Source organism: Oncorhynchus mykiss, chromosome 20 (genome assembly GCF_057628025.1).
Source record: "Oncorhynchus mykiss isolate SJ-2025 chromosome 20, ASM5762802v1, whole genome shotgun sequence".
Classification (NCBI taxonomy): domain Eukaryota; kingdom Metazoa; phylum Chordata; class Actinopteri; order Salmoniformes; family Salmonidae; genus Oncorhynchus; species Oncorhynchus mykiss.
In genome coordinates, this window is record NC_143041.1 from 16323763 (window position 1) to 16348343 (window position 24581).

General features: G+C 43.5%; 1 protein-coding gene across 1 annotated transcript; it reads left to right on the top strand.

The window, feature by feature from the left end:
- The first annotated feature begins 4060 nt into the window (after nt 1-4060).
- On the top strand, nt 4061-24490 carry msh2 (mutS homolog 2 (E. coli)). Its single transcript, XM_090212348.1, has 16 exons — nt 4061-4917; nt 7296-7441; nt 7526-7804; nt 12217-12363; nt 12577-12726; nt 15632-15765; nt 19036-19235; nt 19315-19424; nt 19491-19614; nt 19701-19851; nt 19923-20020; nt 20146-20391; nt 22177-22381; nt 22972-23219; nt 23312-23475; nt 24188-24490. Exons 1-16 carry the CDS (start codon nt 4710-4712, stop codon nt 24362-24364), a joined length of 2787 nt encoding a protein of 928 aa, XP_090068474.1. The 5' UTR covers nt 4061-4709; the 3' UTR covers nt 24365-24490.
- Nucleotides 24491-24581: the final 91 nt, after the last annotated feature.

Genomic DNA, 24581 nt, shown 5'->3' on the forward strand with positions numbered 1-24581 from the left:
CACCTCCATCACACTGACCCTCAACACGGGGGTCCCTCAGGGGTGTGTGCTTGGTCCCCTCCTGTACTCCCTGTTAACCCACAACTGCATCTATCTATACAGTGGGGAGAACAAGTATTTGATACACTGTTTTTCCAATTTTGCAGGTTTTCCTACTTACAAAGCATGTAGAGGTCTGTATTTTTTTTATCATTGGTACACTTCAACTGTGAGAGACGGAATCTAAAACAAAAATCCAGAAAATCACATTGTATGATTTTTAAGTAATTCATTTGCATGTTATTGCATGACATAAGTATTTGATCACCTACCAACCAGTAAGAATTCTAGCTCTCAAAGACCTGTTAGTTTTTCTTTAAGAAGCCCTCCTGTTCTCCACTCATTAACCGCACCTGTTTGAACTCGTTACCTGTATAAAAGACACCTGTCCACACACTCAATCAAACAGACTCCAACCTCTCCACAATGGCAAAGACCAGAGAGCTGTGGACAACAGGGATACAATTGTAGACCTGCACAAGGCTGGGATGGGCTACAGGACAATAGGCAAGCAGCTTGGTGAGAAGGCAACAACTGTTGGCACAATTATTAGAAAATGGAAGAAGTTCAAGACGAAGGTCAATCACCCTCCGTCTGGGTCTCCATGCAAGATCTCACCTCGTGGGGCAATGATCATGAGGAAGGTGAGGGATCAGCCCAGACCTACACGGCAGGTCCTGGTCAATGACCTGAAGAGAGCTGGGACCACAGTCTCAAAGAAAACCATTAGTAACACACTACGCTGTCATGGATTAAAATCCTGCAGCGCACGCAAGGTCCCCCTGCTCAAGCCAGCACATGTCCAGGCCCATCTGAAGTTTGCCAATGACCATCTGGATGATCCAGAGGAGGAATGGGAGAATGTCATGTGGTCTGATGAGACAAAAATAGAGCTTTTTGGTCTAAACTCCACTTGCTGTGTTTGGAGGAAGGATGAGTACAACCCGAAGAACACCATCCCAACCGTGAAGCATGGAGGTGGAAACATCATTCTTTGGGGATGCTTTTCTGCAAAGGGGACAGGATGACTGCACCGTATTGAGGGGAGGATGGATGGGGGCATGTATCGCAAGATCTTGGCCAACAACCTCCTTCCCTCAATAAGATCATTGAAGATGGGTCATGGCTGGGTCTTCCAGCATGACAACGATCCGAAACACACAGCCAGGGCAACTAAGGAGTGGCTCCGTAAGAAGCATCTCAAGGTCCTGGAGTGGCCTAGCCAGTCTCCAGACCTGAACCCAATAGAACATCTTTGGAGGGAGCTGAAAGTCCGTATTGCCCATAATCAGCAGACAGATAGCCTAAACATCTTGATTCTATGTTGAGCAGAGATCTATGAATAAAATTAAGTGGAAGGGCAAAAAAAGCACTTGTAGATGTGCAAAGGTTTTTAAGAGCCACCTTACTAACAAAGGCTATGGGAAACACCTCGGCTACTAGATACATCGTAAGAAGGTTATAATGATGATATTACCACTACAAAGGCTCTGAGGAAGGAGGCCCAGGCCTTACCCCAACCCAGCCTGAAGACCAACGTTGAATTACATTGGATGCTTCAGGAGAGAAATCTGAACGTACCAGCACTTTGAAAAGTTCATGTAATTATACAGTGCCTTGCGAAAGTATTCGTCCCCCTTGAACTTTGCGACCTTTTGCCACATTTCAGGCTTCAAACATAAAGATATAAAACTGTATTTTTTTGTGAAGAATCAACAACAAGTGGTGCACAATCATGAAGTGGAACAACATTTATTGGATATTTCAAACTTTTTTAACAAATCAAAAACTGAAAAATTGGGCGTGCAAAATTATTCAGCCCCCTTAAGTTAATACTTTGTAGCGCCACCTTTTGCTTTGATTACAGCTGTAAGTCGCTTGGGGTATGTCTCTATCAGTTTTGCACATCGAGAGACTGAAATTTTTTCCCATTCCTCTTTGCAAAACAGCTCGAGCTCAGTGAGGTTGGATGGAGAGCATTTGTGAACAGCAGTTTTCAGTTCTTTCCACAGATTCTTGATTGGATTCAGGTCTGGACTTTGACTTGGCCATTCTAACACCTGGATATTTTTATTTTTGAACCATTCCATTGTAGATTTTGCTCTATGTTTTGGATCATTGTCTTGTTGGAAGACAAATCTCCGTCCCAGTCTCAGGTCTTTTGCAGACTCCATCAGGTTTTCTTCCAGAATGGTCCTGTATTTGGCTCCATCCATCTTCCCATCAATTTTAACCATCTTCCCTGTCCCTGCTGAAGAAAAGCAGGCCCAAACCATGATGCTGCCACCACCATGTTTGACAGTGGGGATGGTGTGTTCAAGGTTATGAGCTGTGTTGCTTTTACGCCAAACATAACATTTTGCTATGTTGCCAAAAAGTTCAATTTTGGTTTCATCTGACCAGAGCACCTTCTTCCACATGTTTGGTGTGTCTCCCAGGTGGCTTGTGGCAAACTTTAAACGACACTTTTTAAGGATATCTTTAAGAAACGGCTTTCTTCTTGCCACTCTTCCATGAAGGCCAGATTTGTGCAAATTATGATTGTTGTCCTATGGACAGAGTCTCCCACCTCAGCTGTAGATCTCTGCAGTTCATCCAGAGTGATCATGGGCCTCTTGGCTGCATCTCTGATCAGTATTCTCCTTGTATGAGCTGAAAGTTTAGAGGGACGGCCAGGTCTTGGTAGATTTGCAGTGGTCTGATACTCCTTCCATTTCAATATTATCGCTTGCACAGTGCTCCTTGGGATGTTTAAAGCTTGGGAAATCTTTTTGTATCCAAATCCGGCTTTAACCTTCTTCACAACAGTATCTCGGACCTGCCTGGTGTGTTACTTGTTCTTCATGATGCTCTCTGCGCTTTTAAAGGACCTCTGAGACTATCACAGTGCAGGTGCATTTATACGGAGACTTGATTACATACAGGTGGATTGTATTTATCATCATTAGTCATTTAGGTCAACATTGGATCATTCAGAGATCCTCACTGAACTTCTGGAGAGAGTTTGCTGCACTGAAAGTAAAGGGGCTGAATAATTTTGCACGCCCAGTTTTTCAGTTTTTGATTTGTTAAAAACATTTGAAATATCCAATAAATGTCGTTCCACTTCATGATTGTGTCCCACTTGTTGTTGATTCTTCACAAAAAAATACAGTTTTATATCTTTATGTTTGAAGCCTGAAATGTGGCAAAAGTTCACAAAGTTCAAGGGGGCTGAATACTTTCGCAAGGCACTGTACTTTCCTGTGGATATATTGCATCACATTCCTACCTGCAAAAGGACCAACCGGTAAAGTAAGTTAAAATATGATTTTATTCAACATCCTGGCTTGTGGAGGTGGTGAGAGGAAACTTTCCTGATCCAAACGCTCATTTGTGCCTGTCATCGTAGAATCCAATCAAATTTAACTTCAGATTTCCAGGCTAACTCCAACCATAATCCAGGTGTGGGACCCTTTCTTTTACAACCAACAACACTTTTAGAATAGCTTATGATTTGTAACTACTGTAGCTATAAAAACAAATGTAATCTTTTTTTGTATTTTACCTCTTTTTCTCCCCAATTTTGATCTTGTCTCATCGCTGCAACTCCCCAACAGGCTAGGGAGGCGAAAGTCGAGTCAAGCGTCCCCAAAATATGATCCGCCAAACCGCGCTTTTTAACACCGCGCCGCCAGCTGCACCACTGTGTTGAAGGAAACACTGTTCAACTGACTACCTCAGTCAAACTTGGTCGCCACAAGGAGTTGCTAGAGCGCGATGAGCCAAGTAAAGCCCCATGGCCAAACCCTCCCCATAACCGGACGATGCTGGGCCAATTGTGCGCCTCCCTATGGGAATCGACCGCGATCGAACCCGGGTCTGTAGTGACAGCACTGCAGTGCCTTAGACCATGATGCAGTGCCTTAGACCGCTGTGCCACTCGGAAGGCCCACATTGAATCTTTTTGCGACACTTTGGCACTAAAGTTGCCAACTCGGGGGCCAGGGAAAGTGGCGGAAGCGGATGTTTAGTTTAACTCAGATGGCGTGTCGAGTGGAGATGAGAGTGAGAAGAATTATATTACAGTGGTGAATGCAAAAGGAAATAAGATAAGTAAAATGGTAGTGGAAACTAGTCGTTTTTGGTTGGAATAAGGGTTTTGAATCGATGATGTTACCTGGGAGATCCGTTTGAAATCTCTATTAAAATTGTGAATGAGGTGGCATCGATGAGAGTAAAGAGAGGTGGGTTTATTTAGTTTCAGGAAGTTGTGGGATTGGAATTTGTTGTGTGTGGATCTTCGAAGCAGGGCGCCTATCAAGGGTGTTGTCTCTGGTTAGAGGCTAGGCTGTATCACAACCGGCCGTGATTAGGAGTCCCATAGAGCGGGGCACAATTGGCCCAGCGTCGTCCGGGTTAGGGTCATTGTAAATAAGAATTTGTTCTTAACTAACTTGTCTAGGTAAAGGTTAAATAATAAAAATATATATTTTTTTACAGAATGTCGGCCCAAATATATTTTGTTCCATCTTTTCACACTGCCTGGGCTTCCTCTCACTACCATATTTGGTACTGCGTTGAAACGCCAACCGGATGCTTCACATTTATACTTCCGGTGAAATATCTGTCTCATAGGTCTATCTGTGCGTAACTTCCCGTTTCTCCAGTCTGTGGCGGGAGATTCCAGCATGGCGGTGCAACCTAAACAGAGCTTGTCCATGGATGCTGCTGCCGAACATGGCTTCCTTACCTACTACTTTTCCATGCCGGAGAAGCCAGACACCACTTTCAGGGTCTTCGACCGGGGTGACTACTACACGGTGCACGGGACCGAAGCGCTGTTCGCCGCCAAGGAGATTTTCAAGACCAACGGAGTCATCAAGACCCTGGGCTCAGGTAGCTACAATTATTTAGCTCATAAAGCTAGCCATCTGCATGGTTTTGCACTTTAGATTAGCTAATCCCGATAGCTAGATGCTTAACTACTTCAATATTTGCGTGGGCTATTGTTAGCTTGATACATATGACGCTAGCTAAATCCCAATTTGAGCTAACCTAAAATCACGCCACTTCGATACTTTTACGACCTGAATAGAGCTTTTCGTAGTATGTTATGAGAATTTACACAGCAGGGGCCTCGTTTATCAAAGTATTTGTCAAGGAACATGCCTGACATAATTGTTGGGACGCTTTAAAAATAAAAAAAAATCATGTAACGTCAGACGTTATTCCCGCAGTAGCCCGTTTCGGTGAAAATCACTACAAAAAAATGTGCTTCAGCCAAAGATTTATATAACTAAACCAAGATGGACCACAGTCTGTCGTTTCCAATGGGAATAAATGAGCCATGGGGGGCAGAGCGAAGCACGAATTCGCCGTTACACTCCTAAACAACGCGTTTTAAAAAATATATATATTTTGCTAAAGTCAACAAACCTTAGTCCACTCTGTTCATAACAGATTGTACTTTTGAGACCGGAACTGTATCGAGATCAAATGTTTAATCGTTGAGAGAATTTGAAGATTGTCGACCAAAATCTCTAGTTCCATCTTCTGCCAGCCAGTGTGCTTCCTCTAGTTTTTAAAAATGTATTTCACCTTTATTTAACCAGGTAGGCTAGTTGAGAACAAGTTCTCATTTGCAACTGCGACCTAGCCAATATAAAGCATAGCAGTTCGACACATACAACAACACAGAGTTACACATGGAAAGAACAAAACATACAGTCAATAATACAGTAGGAAAAAAAGAAAAAAAAGTATATATACAGTGAGTGCAAATAAGGGAGTTAAGGCAATAAATAGGCCGAAGTAATTACAATATGGCAATTAAACACTGGAATGGTAGATGTGCAAAAGATGGATGTGCAAGTAGAGATACTGTGGTGCAAAAGGAGCAAAATAAATAAATACAGTATGGGAATGAGGTAGATAGATGGGCTGTATACAGATGGGCTATGAACAGGTGCAGTGATCTGTGAGCTGCTCTGACAGCTGGTTCTTAAAGCTAGTGAGGGAGATGGGAATCTCCAGCTTCAGTTAATTAGTTTGTTCCAGTCAGTGGCAGCAGAGAACTGGAAGGAAAGGCGACCAAAGGAGGAATTGGCTTTGGGGGTGACCAGAGAGAGATACCTGCTGGAGCGTGTGCTACTAGTGTGTGCTGCTATGGTGACCAGCGAGCTGAGATAGGGCGGGGCTTTACCTAGCAGAGACTTGTAGATAACCTGTAGCCAGTGGGTTTGGCGACGAGTATGAAGTGAGGGCCAGCCAACGAGAGTGTACAGGTCGCAGTGGTGGGTAGTATATGGGGCTTTGGTGACAAAACGGATGGCACTGTGATAGACTACATCCAGTTTGCTGAGTAGAGTGTTGGAGGCTATTTTGTAAATGACATCGCCGAAGTCAAGGATCGGTAGGATGGTCAGTTTTACGAGGGTATGTTTGGCAGCATAAGTGAAGGAAGCTTTGTTGCGAAATAGGAAGCCAATTCTAGATTTAATTTTTGATTGGAGATGCTTAATGTGAGTCTGGAAGGAGAGTTTACAGTCTAGCCAGACACCTAGGTATTTGTAGTTATCCACGTATTCTAAGTCAGAGCCGTCCAGAGAAGTGATGCTGGATGGGCGGGCAGGTGCGGACAATGATCGGTTGAATAGCATGCATTTAGATTTATTTGCGTTTAAGAGCAGTTGGATGCCACTGAAGGAGAGTTGTATGGCATTGAAGCTCGTCTGGAGGTTAGTTAACACAGTGTCCAAAGAAGGGCCAGAAGTATACAGATTGGTGTTGTCTGTGTAGAGGTGGATTAGAGAATCACCAGCAGCAAGAGCGACATCATTGATGTATACAGAGAAGAGAGTCGGCCCAAGAATTGAACCCTGTGGCACCCCCATAGAGACTGCCAGAGGTCCGGACAACAGGCCCTCCGATTTGACACACTGAGCTCTATCAGATAAGTAGTTGGTGAACCAGGCGAGGCAATCATTTGAGAAACCAAGGCTGTTGAGTCTGCCAATAAAAATGTGGTGATTGACAGAGTCGGAAAGCCTTGGCCAGGTCGATGAATACAGCTGCACAGTAGTGTCTCTTATCGATGGCGGTTATATCGTTAAGGACCTTGAGCGTGGCTGAGGTGCACCCATGACCAGCTCGGAAACCAGATTGCATAGCGGAGAAGGTACGATGTGATTCAACATGGTCAGTAATCTGGTTGTTAACTTGGCTTTCGAAGACCTTTCGAAGACCGTAGACCTGTATTTATTGTGTGTGTGTAGGTAGCCGCAAGCTGGAGAGTGTGGTTCTCAGCAAGACAAACTTTGAGGCTCTGGTCAGAGACCTGCTGCTGGTGAAACAATACAGAGTGGAAGTCTACAGGAACCAAAGCAAAACCAAGGATCACAACTGGCAACTGGAGTACAAGGTACAAACACAGCCATAGACACAATCTGAAGGTTACATTTACAAGTCTTGTAATAGTTCTCTCTTTCACTACTTCTCTCTCCAGGCATCTCCAGGGAATCTGAGCCAGTTTGAGGAGGTTCTATTTGGCGGGGCTGAGGGAAGAGGGGCTGGCTCAGCGGGGGTTGTGGCCGTACGGTTGGCTGTCGGGGGTGACGGACAGCGCGTGGTGGGCGTGGGCTATGTGGACGCGTCCCTAAGGACCATGGGAGTGTGCGAGTTCCTTGATGGAGAGACTTTCTGTAACCTGGAGGCTCTGCTAGTGCAGCTGAGCCCTAAGGAATGTCTGCTACCACAGGGTGACAACACTGATAACATACGACAGGTAGGTGTGCGTGTGTCTATGCAACAGAGAGAAAATGTCTTTGTGGGAGGTGAATGAAGTCTGTGAGAAAGTGACTGACTGTGTGAGGTGAGAAAGGGAGTGAGTGTATGTATGTGTGTGTGGGTGTCTGTGTGTGTGTGTGAGTCTATATAAAGTACCAGTCAAAAGTTTGGACACCTACTCATTAAAGGGTTTTTCTTTATTTTAGAATAATAGTGAAGACATCCAAACTATGAAATAACACACATGGAATCATGTAGTAACCAAAAAAAGTGTTAAACAAATCAATCTATTTTATATTTTAGTTATTTCAAAGTAGTCACCTTTTGCCTTGATGACAACTTTGCACACTCTTGGACGGATGATTGTGTAGGCCAGATCATCTGATGCAGCACTCCATCAATCTCCTTGGTCAAATAGCCCGTACACAGCCTGGAGTTTGTTTTGGGTCATTCTCCTGTTGAAAAACAAATGATAGTCCCACTAAGCACAAACCAGATGGGATGGCATATTGCAGCAGAATGCTGTGGTAGCCGTGCTGGTTACGTGTGCCTTGAATTCTAAATAAATGACCGACAGTGTCACAAGCAAAACACCACCACCTCCATGCTTCACGGTGGGAACCACACATGCAGAGATCATCCGTTAACCTACTTTGTGTCTCACAAAGTCATTGTGGTTGGAACCAAAAATCTCAAATTTGGACTCATCAGACCAATGGACAGATTTCCACCAGTCTAATGTCCATTGTTTGTGTTTCTTGGCACCAAGCAAGTCTCTTCTTATTATTGGTGTCCTTTAGTAGTGATTTATTTGCAACAATTCAATCGTGAAGGCCTGATTCACGCAGTCTCCTCTGAACAGTTGATGTTGAGCTGTGTCTGTTACGTGAACTCTGTGAAGCATTTGTTTGCACTGCAGTCTGAGATGCAGTTACCTCTAATGAACTTATCCTCTGCAGCAGAGGTAACATGAGAGCCATTTTCATCATTGCGCTTGATGGTTTTTGCGACTGCACTTGAAGGAAGTTCTTGAAGTTTTCCACATTGACTGACCATGTCTTAAAGTAATGATGGACTGTCATTTATTTTTGCTTATTTGAACTGTTCTTGCCATAATATGGACTTTATATTTTACCAAATGGGGCTTAGGGACCTTGTCTAAACACAACTGATAGACTCAAAAGCATTAAGAAGGAAATTCCACAAATGGAACTTTTTAAGAAGGCACACCTGTTAGTTGAAATGCATTCCAGGTGACTGACTACCTCATGAAGCTGGTTGAGAGAATGCCAAGAGTGTGCAAAGCTGTCAAGGCACAGGGTGGGTACTTTGAAGAATCTAAAATATAAAATATATTTTGAATTGTTTAACACTTTTTGTTTTGGTTACTACATGATTCCATATGTTATTTAATCATTTTGATGTAATCACTATTCATTCTACAATGTGGAAAATAGTGTAACTAAAGAAAAACCCTGGAATGAGTAGGTGTCCAAACTTTTCCCTGGAACTGTATATACCTGTGTGTGTTCGTCCTTCCTTCGGGAAAAGTATTCAGACGAAGTTGACTTTTTCCCCATTTTGTTACGTCAGAGCCGTATTCTAAAATGGATAATAAAACCAACTCCGAAATCTACACACACTACCCCATAATCAGAAAGCAATTAAAAAATATATATATTTTTTTTGTGTGTATGTTATTTACAGACTCTTTTGCTATAAGACTCAATTGAGCTCGGATGCATCCTGTTTCCATTGATCATCCCTGATATGTTTCTACAGCTTGATTTGAATCCACCTGTGGTAAATTCAATTGATTGGACATTATTTGGATAGGCACACCTGTTTCATATAAGGTCCCACAATTGACAGTGCATGTCAGAACAAAAACCAAGCAATAAGGTCAAAGGAATTGTTTGTGGAGCTCCAAGACAGGATTGTGTCGAGGCACAGATCTGGGAAAGGGTACCAAACCATTTCTGCAGCATTGAAGGTCCCCAAGAACACAGTGGCCTTCATCATTCTTAAATGGAAGAAGTTTGGAACCACCGAGACTCTTCGTAGAGCTGGCTGCCCGGCCAAACTGAGCAATCGGGGGAGAAGGGCCTTGGTCAGGGAGGTTACCAAGAACCCGATGGTCCCTCTGACAGAGTTCCTCTGTGGAGATGGGAGAACCTTCCAGAAGAACATCTCTGCAGCACTCCACCAATCAGGCCTTTATGGAAGAGTGGCCAGACGGAAGACACTCCTCAGTAAAAGGCACATGACAGCCCGCTTGGAGTTTGCCAAAGGGCACCTAAAGGACTTTCAGACCATGAGAAACAAGATTCTCTGGACTGATGAAACAAAGATTGAACTCTTTGGCCTGAATGCCATGCGTCACATCTGGAGGAAACCTGGCACAATCCCTACGGTGAAGCGTGGTGGTGGCAGCGTCATGCTGTGGGGATGTTTGTCAGTGGCAGGGACTGGGAGACTAGTCAGCATTGAGGCAAAGATGAACGGAACAAAGTACAGAGATGCTTAATTAAAACATGCTCAGGACCTCAGACTGGGGCGAAGGTTCCCCTTCCAACAGGACAACGACCCGAAGCACACAGCCAAGACGACACAGGAGTGGCTTTGGGACAAGTCTCAATGTCCTTGAGTGGCCCAGCCAGAGCCCGGACTTGAAACCGATCTCTGGAGGGACCCCCCCCCTCAATCTACACACAATACCCATTAATGACAAAGCAAAAACTAGTTTAGAAATGTTAGCTAATTTAGTAAAAATAAACTGAAATCACATTTACATAAGTATTCAGACCCTTCATTCAGCACTTTGTTGAAACACCTTTGGCAGCGATTACAGCCTTGAGTCTTCTTGGGTATGACGCTACAAGCATGGCACACCTGTATTTGGGGAGTTTCTCCCATTCTTCTCTGCAGATCCTCTCAAGCTCTGTCAGGTTGGATGGGGTGCGTTGCTGCACAGCTATTAGCCAACGTACAATCATTGGATAACAAAATAGACGAACTACGATCACGTATATCCATCCCATCAACGGGACATTAAAAACGGATATCTTCTGCTGAACGATGACATGGATAACATACAGCTGGTGGGTTTTACGCTGCATCGGCAAGATAGAACAGCTGCCTCCGTTAAGACAAGGGGTGGCGGTCTGTGTAAACAACAACTGGTGCACAAAATCTAATAGTAAGGAAGTCTCAAGGTTTTGCTAGCCCGAGGTGGAGTATCTCATAAGCTGTAGACCACACTTTATCAAGAGAGTTTTCATTTATATTCTTCGTAGCTGTCTATTTACCACCACAAACCGATGCTGGCACTAAGACCCCACTCAACAAGCTGTATAAAGCCAGAAGGAAACAGGAAAACACTCAGAGGCAGCACTCCTAGTGGCCGGGTACTTTAATGCAGGCACACAAACCAGTTTTACCTCATTTCTATCAGCATGTTAAATGTGCAACCAGAGGGAAGAAACTCTAGACCACCTTTACTCCACACACAGAGGCGCGTACAAAGCCCCAGGTGGAAAGGGTGGGCAACAACACATACGCCACACTGATCCTCAACACAGGGGTCCCTCAGGGGTGCGTGCTCAGTCCCCTCCTGTACTCCTTATTCACTCATGACTGCATGGCCAGGAACAACTCCAACACCATCAAGTTAGCCGACAACAACAGTGGTAGGCCTGATCACCGACAATGGTGAGACAGCCTATAGGGAGGTCAGAGACCTGGCCGTGTGGTGCCAGGATAACCTCTCCCTCAACGTGATCAAGAAGATGATTGTAGACTACAGGAAAAGGAGGACCGAGCACGCCCATACTCTCATGGACGGGGCTGGAGTGGATGCAGCGTAAAACCCACCAGCTGTATGTTATCCATGTCATCGTTCAGCATAAGATATCCATTTTTAATGTCCCGTTGATGGGATGGATATACGTGATCGTAGTTCGTCTATTTTGTTATCCAATGATCGTACGTTGGCTAATAGGACGGATGGTGAAGGCAGATTAACCACTCGCCGTCGGATCCTTCCAAGGCACCCCAACCTATGTCCCGATATCTCTCTTTCTCCTGCGAATGACGGGGGATGAAGGCCTTTGTCTGAAGTAAATCCTTCGCATCACTCTTTAAGGATAAAAATGTCTTCCAGTACGAGGTGAGTAATCGCTGTCCTGATATCTAGAAGCTCTTTTCCATCATTAGAAACATTATCTAAAAACAAGTTACAAGTTACAAATAATGCGAAAACCCACAAGCACAATTGGCTAGGAGACCGTGAAATGACAGCCATGTCCTTCGGAGCCATTGTAGAGGAGATGGCTGTAACCCAACAAAATGTGGAAAAAGTCCAGGGGTCTTGAATAGTTTCTGATGGCACTGTGTATATAATGTGTGTAGGTGGTGCAGCGTGGTGGTGTGTTGCTGTCAGACAGAAAGAGAACAGAGTTCAGTAGTAAAGACATGACCCAGGACCTCAACCGACTGCTACGGACCAGGAAAGGGGAGGCCAACGCCTGCAACGTTCTGCCTGAACTAGACAAACAGGTAACACACACAAACCTACTCGTATAGGATGAGTCTTAATAAACAATTGTTGTTAACGCTGTGGGTCGGTCCGGGTTGCAGCAGTTTGTTATGCCAGCGTGCATTGTCATTGGTAAAGTTATTTATAGAACTGCGTCGCACATGGGATAATATGACTGTTTCCAAACACAACCCACTCTGTTAGTAGTAAAATGACATGTCTGTGTGTTCCAGGTAGCTATGTCATGCTTGGCAGCAGTGGTTCGTTACCTGGAGTTGCTGTCTGACCAATCAAACTTCAGCTCCTTCAGCTTGACGACCCTTGACCTGAGCCAGTACATGAGGCTGGACAACGCTGCTGTACAAGCCCTCAACCTATTTCAGGTAACATTTAGCATTTAAGTTGATCAACTATGAATAATTCACCTCACAAGCGCGGGCCAAATGCGTCAATGTTCCAAAATGCTATTACGGGCGAACACCGTTCTCAAACATGCACCTGATGCGCACGTTTTTTAAATAATGCGACAGAGATGGATATACAGCGTAATAGTAGAAACTTGGAGGGAATATCTGAAGATGCAACAATAGGATTGTGCCTTACTGACAGAAGAAGCTATAGGCTATGCTATAGGCTATGTAAAATGTCCAGGTTTCCATCAATGATATGGCTGGTTAGTCATGGCATATGTAATTATTTAGGTTATGGAAAAATATAATTTTAGAATATCATTCCAATGTTAAGCAAATAGGCCTATTAGAATGCACTTTTGACTCTCTCCCAGCCTGTATTTCTTTATTTTATTTGACCTTTATTTAACTAGGTAAGTCAGTTAATAACAAATTCTTATTTTCAATGATGGCCTAGGAACAGTGGGTTAACTTCCTTGTTCAGAGGCAGAAGGACAGATTTTTACGTTGTCAGCTCGGGATTTGACTCTCTAACCACTAGGCTACCTGCCTCCAGCAGGCCCAGAATTGAGGTTTTGTGCCGGGAGTTGCTATGGCTATGGCTATTAGCTGTAGGCTGTGACTAGCTACTAGGGTATTGTAGAAAATATGGTTGTATCTCCCTGAACTGAATTCACACTGTAAAATATGCTAAGTATTTCTGCATCACGCTGCAACATTGCCTGGCTGGGGGCTGTGCGAGCACACGTGAAGAGCTGAGTGACAGATTCATTTTTAGAAGCGCTGTGCACAGGCATAAAGTTTCATTTGAGTTTCAACTGCTAGAGGTCGACCGATTAATCGGAATGGCCGATTTAATTAGGGCTGATTTCAAGTTTTCCCAACAATCGGAAATCGGTAATTTTGGATGCCGAATTTTGCCGGGGAGAAAAAAAAAAGTTTTTATTTTCATTTAAAAAAAAACATTTTTTTTTACACCTTCAATCTTTATTTAATTAGGGAAGTCAGTTAATAACACATTCTTATTTTCAATGATGGCCTAGGAACGGTGGGTTAACTGCCTTGTTCAGGGGCAGAACAACAGATTTTTACCTTGTCAGCTCAGGGATTCAATCTTGCAACCTTACTGTTAACTAGTCTAACGCTCTAACCACCTGCCTCACGAGGAGCCCGTCTGTTACGCGAATGCAGTAAGAAGCCAAGGCAAGTTGCTAGCTAGCATTAAACTTAATCAATCATAATCACTGGGCATAATAACTACACATGGTTGATGATATTACTAGTTTATCTAGCGTGTCCTGCGTTGCAAATAATTGATGCAGTGCGCATGCACGAAAAAGGACTGTCGTTGCTCCAACGTGTACCTAACCATAAACACCAATGCCTTTCTTAAAATCAATACACAGAAGTATATATTTTTAAACCTGCATATTTAGCTAAAATAAATCCAGGTTAGCAGGCAATATCAACCAGGTGAAAGTGTGTTACTTCTCTTGCGTTAATTGCACGCTGAGTCAGGGTATATGCAACAGTTTGGGCTGCCTGGCTCATTGCGAACTAATTTGCCAGAATTTTACGTAATTATGACATAACATTGAAGGTTGTGCAATGTAACAGGAATATTTAGACTTATGGATGCCACCCGTTAGATAAAATACAGAACTTCGAGGTTGGCTGTTGTCATTGTGTTCCTGGTTCGAGCCCAGGGAGAAGCGAGAAGAGGGACGGAAGCTATACTGTTACACTGGCAATACTAAAGTGCCTATAAGAACATCCAATAGTCAAAGGTATATGAAATACAAATGGTATAGAGAGAAATAGTCCTATAATAACTACAACCTAAAACTTCTTACCTGGGAATATTGAAGACTCATGTTAAAAGGAACCACCAGCTTTCATGTGTTCTCATGTTCTGAGCAAGGAACTGAAACGTTCGTTTTTTACATGGCAGATATTGCACTTTTACTTTCTTCTCCAACACTTTGTTTTTGCATTATTTAAACCAAATTGAACATGTTTCATTATTTATTTGAGGCTAAATTGATTTATTGATGTATTATATTAAGTTAAAATAAGTGTTCATAAGTGTTCACAGTCCAAATACATTTAAAAAATCGTCCTATTTAATCGGTATCGGCTTTTTTTGTCCTCCAATAATCGGTATCGGCGTTGAAAAATCATAATCGGTTGACCTCCAGAAGCGAAGCAACACGGATACTAGTCAGATTCTCAATCCCACAGGCACAAACATGACAAGTTGCGCAACCCCGGTAACCTTCCACAGGTGAGCAGGTGAGCATTTGTCTCATCTGATATGTTGGATAAAAATCTTAGGTCACAAAAAATGAAATTAAACAATATACAACATTACTCCTTACTAGTAATACATGTATTGTTTTAGAAACATTACAAAGCTTAACTTTTTTTTGTGTTCTAATTTTTGCTAAATGTTTATTTTTTTGACTGATAAAAATCTGAGTGGCTAGTAGATTAAAAAATCTATCTGCCACGGTGGCTGGTCTACCAAAAAGTACATTTTAAGCCCTGGCCGTTAGCAAGCGGTGGTGCTCAAAAAGGTCAAGGCGAACATTCTTCAGTGACTGAAGGAGGGTGAAGCAGAGAAATTGAAGGCTGGGGAACCCGCACACCTGTTCTTTATGGTATATTGTTATGTTTTAAAGGGGCAGCAATTGCGCTTTGGGACCGGGACGTTGAGGAAAAAACGTTAGTCTCGAGCCATGGTTACTACATACTATTTAATCGACTTAGTGAGTATACGTTGCAGTTCAGTGTGCGGGGAACCCCAAACATTGTGCTCCTGGTATTTGTCTTGATTCCGAGCAGTCTGAGTCTGTCCTGATAGGATCGCTCTCCCCAGGGTTCTCCCGATGACGCCAGTGGAGCCCACTCATTGGCCGGGCTTCTGAATAAGTGCCGCACCCCTCAGGGCCAGCGATTGGTCAACCAGTGGATCAAACAGCCACTCATGGACAAGAACAGGATTGAGGAGAGGTGAGGTCCAACATCTCTTCAACCCTCTCTTCCTTTCTCTTTCACTCATCTCAGTACTCTACCAAAGAGAATGTCCATGAACAACTCCAGAAACTGCTTCGACAATAGAAATCCCTGATCAGGTTTGTAGGCGGCGTCATGGCGACTTTAGCTCGCTAAGCTCATGCGCATGAATGTGTCATCAGGTCTAACGGTTGTGTTGTGCAAGCCATCAAATAAAAGGCACTCCTTCGATATGAAGTTGTTTTTGACAAATGGAAGAGTCCGTTTTGTCAAGGTTGTAGTAATGACTAATCATATGATAAAAAATGTATCATACCAACTTACTGCCTGCTTGAATGGTGAATAGCTCCAATACACATGAAATGACCCCTGGAATCGATAGAACACCGCTCAGAGATTCACATATGATATAACATTCAAAATGGGTTAATCTTTCTTTTAAGGACCAATGCAGGGGTGTGTGCCATCAAGTTATGACGTCAGTGATCTTCAGGTTGCAAAGTCGGAGCTCTAGAAAGATGCTTGAATTTCCGAGTTGGATGACAGTTCAAAGTGATATTTTTTTTCCAGAGTTAATTGTTATAAGTTCCCAAGTTGTCTTGAAAGCACCAAAGTCGGAGAGTTCCCGAGTGCCCAGTTGTTTTGAAAGCGGCATTATTGATCTATCAACTAATGTCACCAGGCAGGTCAATACTGCATCTCATCTGAACAGGCTGACATTTCAGGCTGTCTCTTCAAACGGCTCTTAAACTAAAAGGGCATTTTGGCCATTTCACAGCGTTCTTCCAACCTCCATAGTGTGGAATATATAAAACACAGGAAAATCAAGTTAACTGCAGGATTTGAATATGCTAACATGGCCTTCAATATGACATCTTCAAAGCAAGTCATGTCGCCCTGCTGTGAGTGGACGTCCAACATTAGTACATTGACACGTTTTATTCAACAAAAGCAATGTCACAAAATATCATCGCGTCAATTGTAATGGAAGCCACAGATGTAGGATACATTTTCTAAAGCTAGAATACATTGTTATCCGTTCGACCGGTGGATTCTATCGTCCAACTTTTTACTTATTTTTTTTAACCTTTATTTAACTAGGCAAGTCAGTTAAGAACAAATTCTTATTTTCAATGATGGCCTAGGAACAGTGGGTTAACTAACTGCCTGTTCAGGGGCAGGACGACAGATTTGTACCGTGTCAGCTCGGGGGTTTGAACTTGCAACCTTCCGGTTACTAGTCCAACGCTCTAACTAGGCTACCCTGCGACTGATGATTGACAAATCAATTTGTAATTGATGTTATTACATACACTTATTGGAGTCATTAACTTGTTTTTCAACCACTCCACAAATTTCTTGTTAACAAACTATAGTTTGGGCAAGTTGGTTAGGACATATACTTTGAATGACACAATACCCTTTTTCAACAATTGTTTACAGGCAGGTTATTTCACTTATAATTCACTATCACAATTCCAGTGGGTCAGAAGTTTACATACACTAAGTTGACTGTGCCTTTAAACAGCTTGGAAAATTCCAGAAAATTATGTCATGGCTTTAGAAGATTCTGATAGGCTAATTGACATCATTTGAGTCAATTGGAGGTGTACCTGTGGATGTATTTCAAGGCCTACCTTCAAACTCAGTGCCTCTTTGCTTGACATCATTTGAAAATCAGAAGAAATCAGCCAAGAAAAAAAATTGTAGACCTCCACAAGTCTGGTTCATCATTGGGAGCAATTTCCTCAAGCCTGAAGGTACCATGTTCATCTGTATAAACAATAGTACGCAAATATAAACAACAAGGAGGTGCATTGTGTCTCTTAGAGATTAACGTACTTTAGTGGGTTAAGTGCAAATCAATCCCAGTACAACAGCGAAGGACCGTGTGAAGATGCTGGAGGAAACAGGTACAAAAGTATCTATATCCACAGTAAAACGAGTCCTATATCGACCTAACCTGAATGGCCGCTCAGCAAGGAAGAAGCCTCTGCTCCAAAACTGCCATAAAAAAGCCAGACTACGGTTTGCACATGGGGACAAAGATCATACTTTTTGGAGAAATGTCCTCTGGTCTGATGAAACAAAAAAAATAACTGTTTGCCATAATGACCATCGTTATGTTTGGAGGAAAAAGGGGGAAGCTTTCAAGCTGAAGAACACCATCCCAACCATGAAGCACGGGGGTGGCAGCATCATGTTGTGGGGGTGCTTTGCTGCAGGAGGGACTGGTGCACTTCACAAAATAGATGGCATCATGAGCAAGGAAAATTATGTGGATATATTGAAGCAACATCTCAAAACATCAGTCACACCAGCTCTGTCAGGATTTAATGGGACAAAATTCACCCAATTTATTGTGGGAAGCTTGTGGAAGGCTACCCAAAATATTTGACCCAAGTTAAACAATTTAAAGGCAATGCTACCAAATACTAATTGAGTGTATGTAAACTTCTGACCCACTGGGAATGTGATGCTGAAATAAATCATTCTATCTACTATTATTCTGACATTTCACATTCTTAAAATAGTGGTGATCCTTACTGACCTAAAATGGGATTATTACTAGGATTAAATGTCAGGAATTGTGACTGAGTTTAAATGTATTTGGCTAAGGTCTATGTAAACTTCCGACTTCAACTGTAACTATGAAGCTCCACATTTAATTCCAAATGCTTCATACTGCAATTCAAAGTTTCACCAATCAAATTGTTAGATTTTTACTAGGCCTTCATGAGTGCAAGGTACGCCATGAATATTAGGCTTTTCTTGCATTGTATCCATGCTGGCTTTTGCGATGGGTGGGCAGGGCATACAGCGTGTCGCCACTTTACTAATGCACAATTTGCTGAAATGGAAACACTTAAACCACTTTAATTTTATTCAACATTCTAGATTTTTAAAAAATGTATGTTTTGATAACAGTTCAATGGAAACGCACCATGGCAAGCAATTGTCGCATCTACTTCCTATGCAAACTTTCTAAATGTCAAAAAAAAAAATCACTGGACAAGTTAATGGAAACTTAGCTACTGGCTCGACTGTGGGTTGTGCCTTTTTAGATTTGAGAGAAAAATAACTAAGGATACATTTTTCACCTCTCCTATTGACTTCCCAACCCCCTGGTCTGTCGAGCCTGCTCCGAGGCGTTCCCAGAAGTATTAGCAGTGTTTCCTGTAGCCCTCTGTTCTGCTTCCACCTTCTGGTCTTTCCTAGTACTGCAGACACTACCTGTGAATTCTCATTGTGTGTGTGTGTGTGTAGACTGGACCTGGTAGAGTGCCTCGTGAATGACGGTGAGGCCAGACAGACTCTTCAGGACGATCTGTTGCGGCGGTTCCCAGATCTCCACCGCTTGTCCAAAAAGTTTCACCGGCTCTCGGCAACACTGCAGGACTGTTACCGCGGTTACCAGGCTGTGGGCCAGATCCCTGCACTTCTGTTGGCTCTGGAGAAACACCAAGGTACACACGTGCACGCACGCACACACATACTAAGATGCGCGCGCACACACTAACTCCCTAGCACCATCCTGTGTTGTAGGAAGTCACCAGATGCTGTTGGAGGCCGTATTCATCTCTCCTCTCAGAGACCTGCAGGCTGACTTCATTAAGTACCAGGAGATGATAGAAACTACACTGGATATGAACCAGGTAGGGTGTGTGTGTGAGTGTTCCGTGTTAGAATACACTAGATGTGAACCGTGTGTGTTTTTGTAGGTGGAGCACCATGAGTTCCTGGTGAAGGCGTCGTTTGACCCGGTGCTCTCTGAGCTGAGGGAGAAGATGGACACACTGGAGAACAGCATGCAGAGTGTACTGAACAGCGCAGCACGGGAACTGGGTACACCACACAGACACAGACAGACACACAAACACACAGAATAGACGCACACCAGTGTATTTAATTGTGTGTGTGTGTGTGTATAGGTCTGGATGCTGGTAAGACAGTGAAGTTGGAGTGTAACAGTGTGTTGGGGTATTACCTGAGGGTGACCTGTAAAGAGGAGAAGAGTCTGAGGAACAACAAAACGTTCACAACGCTGGACGTCCAGAAGAATGGAGTCCGGTTCACCAACAGGTCTGGCGCGCTCACACACACATACACACAATTTGCCCCGCGGTGAGCTAACTTTCTTTGTGTGTGTGTAGTAAGCTGAGTTCTTTGAATGAAGACTACACCAGGAACAGAGAGGAGTATGAGGAGGCTCAGAACGCCATCGTTAAGGAGATCATCAGCATCGCCGCGGGTGAGGACACACACACACACACACTGCAACTTCCTATCAGGTTTGATGTAGCATTTTTAGTAGAAATGAATGTAGGAACAGAGTCTCCTTTTTCGTTTCTTAAATATACCCTTGGACGTCCCCAGGTTACGTGGACCCCCTGCAGTCGTTGAGTGACGTCATCGCCCAGCTGGATGCGGTGGTCAGCTTCTCTGTGGCGTCAGTCTCTGCCCCCATCCCCTACGTCAGGCCACGCCTCCTGGCTGCGGACCGCAGGCGCCTGGAGCTCCAACAGGCCAGACACCCCTGCCTGGAGTCGGACGCAGACACAGCCTTCATACCTAATGATATAACCTTCATACAGGGGGAGCAGAGCTTCTATATCATCACAGGTACACATGCACAGCTCTTTTATTTTGAGACGATTTCAGAGGAGGCTGCAAGCCGTTCATTCACCCGTTTAAACGGGATTTGACTGAACACCAAGTCGGAGGACAAGGGCTAAGTTCCATTCGCGTTCTCCATTTCTGTACTATAATTTTTGTTGCGTTTGGTACTTCTGTCACGCGTCTCTCACACGATTGAGAGGATCAAGTCTATAGCGCGAAGAGGTAAGATCCCGCTACACTTATTCATTGCTAGAGCTGTCTGGGCTGCATTGTTAGCCCCCAATTCATGCTGCACGCAAGTTGGCACACTTGGATAATGCAACACGGCATGTAGAAATGTTGAAACTGTTAATTACTGTTCGCAAAACAATGTTCACACTGGCTAAAACACTTTCACAATGCAAGAAGATACTGGTAGCTTCCAGCTTTAATTGTAGGCTAACTTTCTCTGCTGATTTACAGCTGAATTCACTACCCTCGTACTTTGTTTGTGAAACCATAAAATCAGCAAAATATGCTGATTTTCAAAGCTGATTGCCACCAAAAGCGTTATTAATTCACTTGGTCTCCCTCGCCAACAAAAACAAATTTGCTTAATCTTCCTCGTCTTCTGGTTCCCATAAAGTCAGATTCCACTTCCTCTCCTCATGTCTCATTACTTTCTTAGAGCCGGCGCACACTTTTATCAGGGTGCTTCTTGTACGCAAATGTTGTTGGTCAGGACAACACAATAAGTTCTCCTGGCAGTCGCCAATTAAATAAATCTTGAAGGGACTATTTGTCATCTGTAGCCCCATGAAATTAGCTAAAACAAACTCAATAATATGCCTTCACCTGTATTGTGAGTAGACCTAGGCTACATCTTGATTTACCCAGTTCATCAAGGGATGTACCATTCAAATAATTGATTATCGTTATGTTTTGGAGTTAGATTGGTAAAAAGTCAATTGACTGGATAATTGATGAATTAACCCGTGGACTACAATCGGAAATCAAAGTAACATCATAAAAAAAAATCGGCATCAAAATCTGTCAGTTTAAGATGGAAATCTTATTTTTTTGTTGTTGCATGGCTGCGTCTCAATTGCCGATATTGCCCTTCCGCGTCTGTGGTGAAAGGTGGCAGAGCTAGAGCAGTGTTTGTCCGACCGTGAGACATAACGAAAAATCTATTTTCTCACGAAAACGTCTGTGGCATCCGAACAACGGTTTGGCCTATAAAACTTATGACCACTTTATTGAAAGATGACCCTCACGAACATGATGGTGTTCTCCATTTTGCTCTAGGATGCCAACAAGACTCGTCTTAAGATCCCCGGTACCAGATTTTAAAAAATGAATGAGTGCCTAAAATAAGTACATGTAAATGAAAATAAACACATGGTTTCCTGATCTTATCTCAGATATAGGACAGACACTTCAGAACAAACTTTGTTTTGGACTGACATCTGTTATTCATTGCGTTTGTATTGGCTAATGGCAGTAATGCCAAATTCAATGTTTCATCCAATCATTTTTTTATTTTTGTATCTTAAGGAGTCTTAAAATTCAAAATCCAATAGTTAACCTGGTATCAGGACAACACTAGTGTCCATACCATAGACTTTATAAGGGTCAATACCCATAAACTGAGCACACCATGGAGACGTGTGCATTTGTCTTGATACATTTAGCCCGAGAAATGCACAATGCTCTTCTGTACTGTATGTGCTACGTTCATTTTAGTATAAACACACACCCCTCTGGCCTGACGTACAGATTTACATACACTAACCCTCCCCTCCACAGGTCCTAATATGGGCGGGAAGTCTACCTTCATCAGGCAGGTGGGCGTGATCTCTCTGATGGCTCAGATTGGCTGCTTTGTCCCCTGTGAGAAGGCGGAGCTAAGCATGATTGACAGCTGTCTGTGCCGTGTGGGGGCGGGGGATAGCCAGCTCAAGGGCGTGTCTACATTTATGTCCGAGATGCTGGAGACTGCAGCTATTCTCCGGTGAGAGCACGCACGCACACACCACCATCTCTGCAGCTCTTTTCTCTTTTAGTTTAGTCAAATCCTTTGCTCTCCCTGATTACATGATCAAAGTGCCAAAATAAAGGAAACAGCAACAGTGTATTAATAGGGCTTTGGGGCACCATGAGCCAGAATAGCTTCACTGTACCTTGGAATAGATTCTACAAGTGTTTGAAACTCTATTGGAGGGATGCGACACCATTTGTTCCACGAGAAATTCCATAATTGTATGTTTTTTTTGATGGTGGTAGAAAATGCTGTCACGTGCATATGTTTTTAATTAGGTTGAGGCCTGGTGACTGAGATGGCCATGGCAAATGATTTACATCGTTTTCATGCTCCTCAAACCATTCCGTGACCACTAGTGCCCTGTGGAAGGAGGCATTGTCATCCTGTGGGGGCATAGCCAAAATAATAGCCTGCCCAGCATTTTTTTATACATGACCCTAACCATGATGGGATGTTAATTGCTTAACTCAGCAACCACACCTGTTTTTAAATGTACTTTGTATCCATTATTTTTGGCAGTTGCCTGTACATTGACTCAACTGTTACTGTTCTCTCCCTAGCGCTGCCACGAAGAACTCTCTAATAATAATCGATGAGTTGGGTCGCGGAACATCTACATTCGATGGCTTTGGTCTGGCCTGGGCCATCAGTGAACACATCGCCTCGAAGATTGGCTGCTTCTGTCTGTTTGCCACTCACTTCCATGAGCTTACGGCGTTGGCCACACACCACCCCACCGTCCGCAACCTGCACGTCACCGCTCTGACCACTCAACACACACTCACCATGCTCTACAGGGTCAAACCAGGTACACACACACGACACTGTAGTATCCAGTATATACACACAAACGTCACAACAACATCAGAACAGCGGTTGACAAAGTATGTGTGTGTTTAGGTGTGTGTGACCAGAGTTTTGGGATCCATGTGGCGGAGTTGGCGTGTTTCCCGCCGGCGGTGGTTGCCATGGCAAAGCAGAAGGCTGCAGAACTGGAGGAGTTTCAGGAGGAGCCGAGTGGGGAGGAGGGGCCAGAGGCCAAGAAACGACGCAGCGATAAACGGGTAAACGCACACACTAAGACAAGATCGTTTTGGCATGTAGAACTAACTATACAGAACAAAAATATAAATGCAACAATTTCAGAGTTTACTGAGTTACAGTTCATATAAGGAAATCAGTCAATTCAATTAGGTCCTAATATATGGATTTCACATGACTGGGCAGGCGTGTAGCTTGAGGGCATAGGCCCAGCCAATCCATATTTCTTTCCCCACAAAAGGGCTTTATTACAGACAGATACTCCTCAGCACCACCCCCCCCAACCCCCCTCAGACAATCCCACAGGGGAAGAAGCCGGATGTAGAGGTCCTGGGCTGGCGTGGTTAGTGGTTGAGGCCAAATTCTCTAAAATGACATTGGAGGCAGCTTATGGTAGAGAAATAAACATTCAATTCTCTGGCAACAGCTCTGTTGGACATTCCTGCAGTCAGCATGCCAATTGCACGCCCCCTCAACCTGAGACATTTGTCCCCAGCACAAAATCATGCTTCTTGATATGTCAGCTGAATGGATTATTTTGGCAAATTAGAAACGCTCACAAACACGTTTTTGCACAAAATGAGAGAGAAATAAGCTAATGGAAAACTTCAGGGATCTCTTATTTCAGCTCATTAAACATGGGACCAATACGACATGTTGCTTTTATGTATTTGTTCTGTGTAGAATGACTTGGCTTCATAATTACTCCAACCTTCTAATACCATCTCTTTCCAGGAGGGAGAGGTATTGATCCAGTCGTTTCTGGAGAAGGTGAAATCTCTGCCGGCAGTCACCATGACTGACCAGGAGGTGAAGGCGGAGCTTAGAGCCATGAAGCAGGAGCTTGTTGCCCATAACAACGCCTACATTACTGAGCTCCTGGCACGCTCCACCCCTATCCACACAACCTGAGACCGGTCGTACGGTACACACACACATACCCTAGTGAGGTGTCATCTACAGTAGTTTGGTCAATTTTCCCTTACCATCTTTCTCGTTATGTTACCAATAAAATAAACCTCTTTAAATAAGTGCAAATCATTGTGTTTTCTTGAAAGTAATGATGGTTGCATGAATAAACCCCATCCCTCGTAGCTGAAATCATTAGTTTCTATTGGACTAATTCGGG

Coding starts and splice junctions, on each gene's coding strand:
- msh2 (XM_090212348.1), top strand. CDS start 4,710: ATGGCGGTGCAACCTAAACAGAGCTTGTCCATGGATGCTGCTGCCGAA. Junction 19,425..19,490: donor CTACACTGGATATGAACCAG/GTAGGGTGTGTG, acceptor GTGTTTTTGTAG/GTGGAGCACCATGAGTTCCT. Junction 23,476..24,187: donor AACGACGCAGCGATAAACGG/GTAAACGCACAC, acceptor ATCTCTTTCCAG/GAGGGAGAGGTATTGATCCA.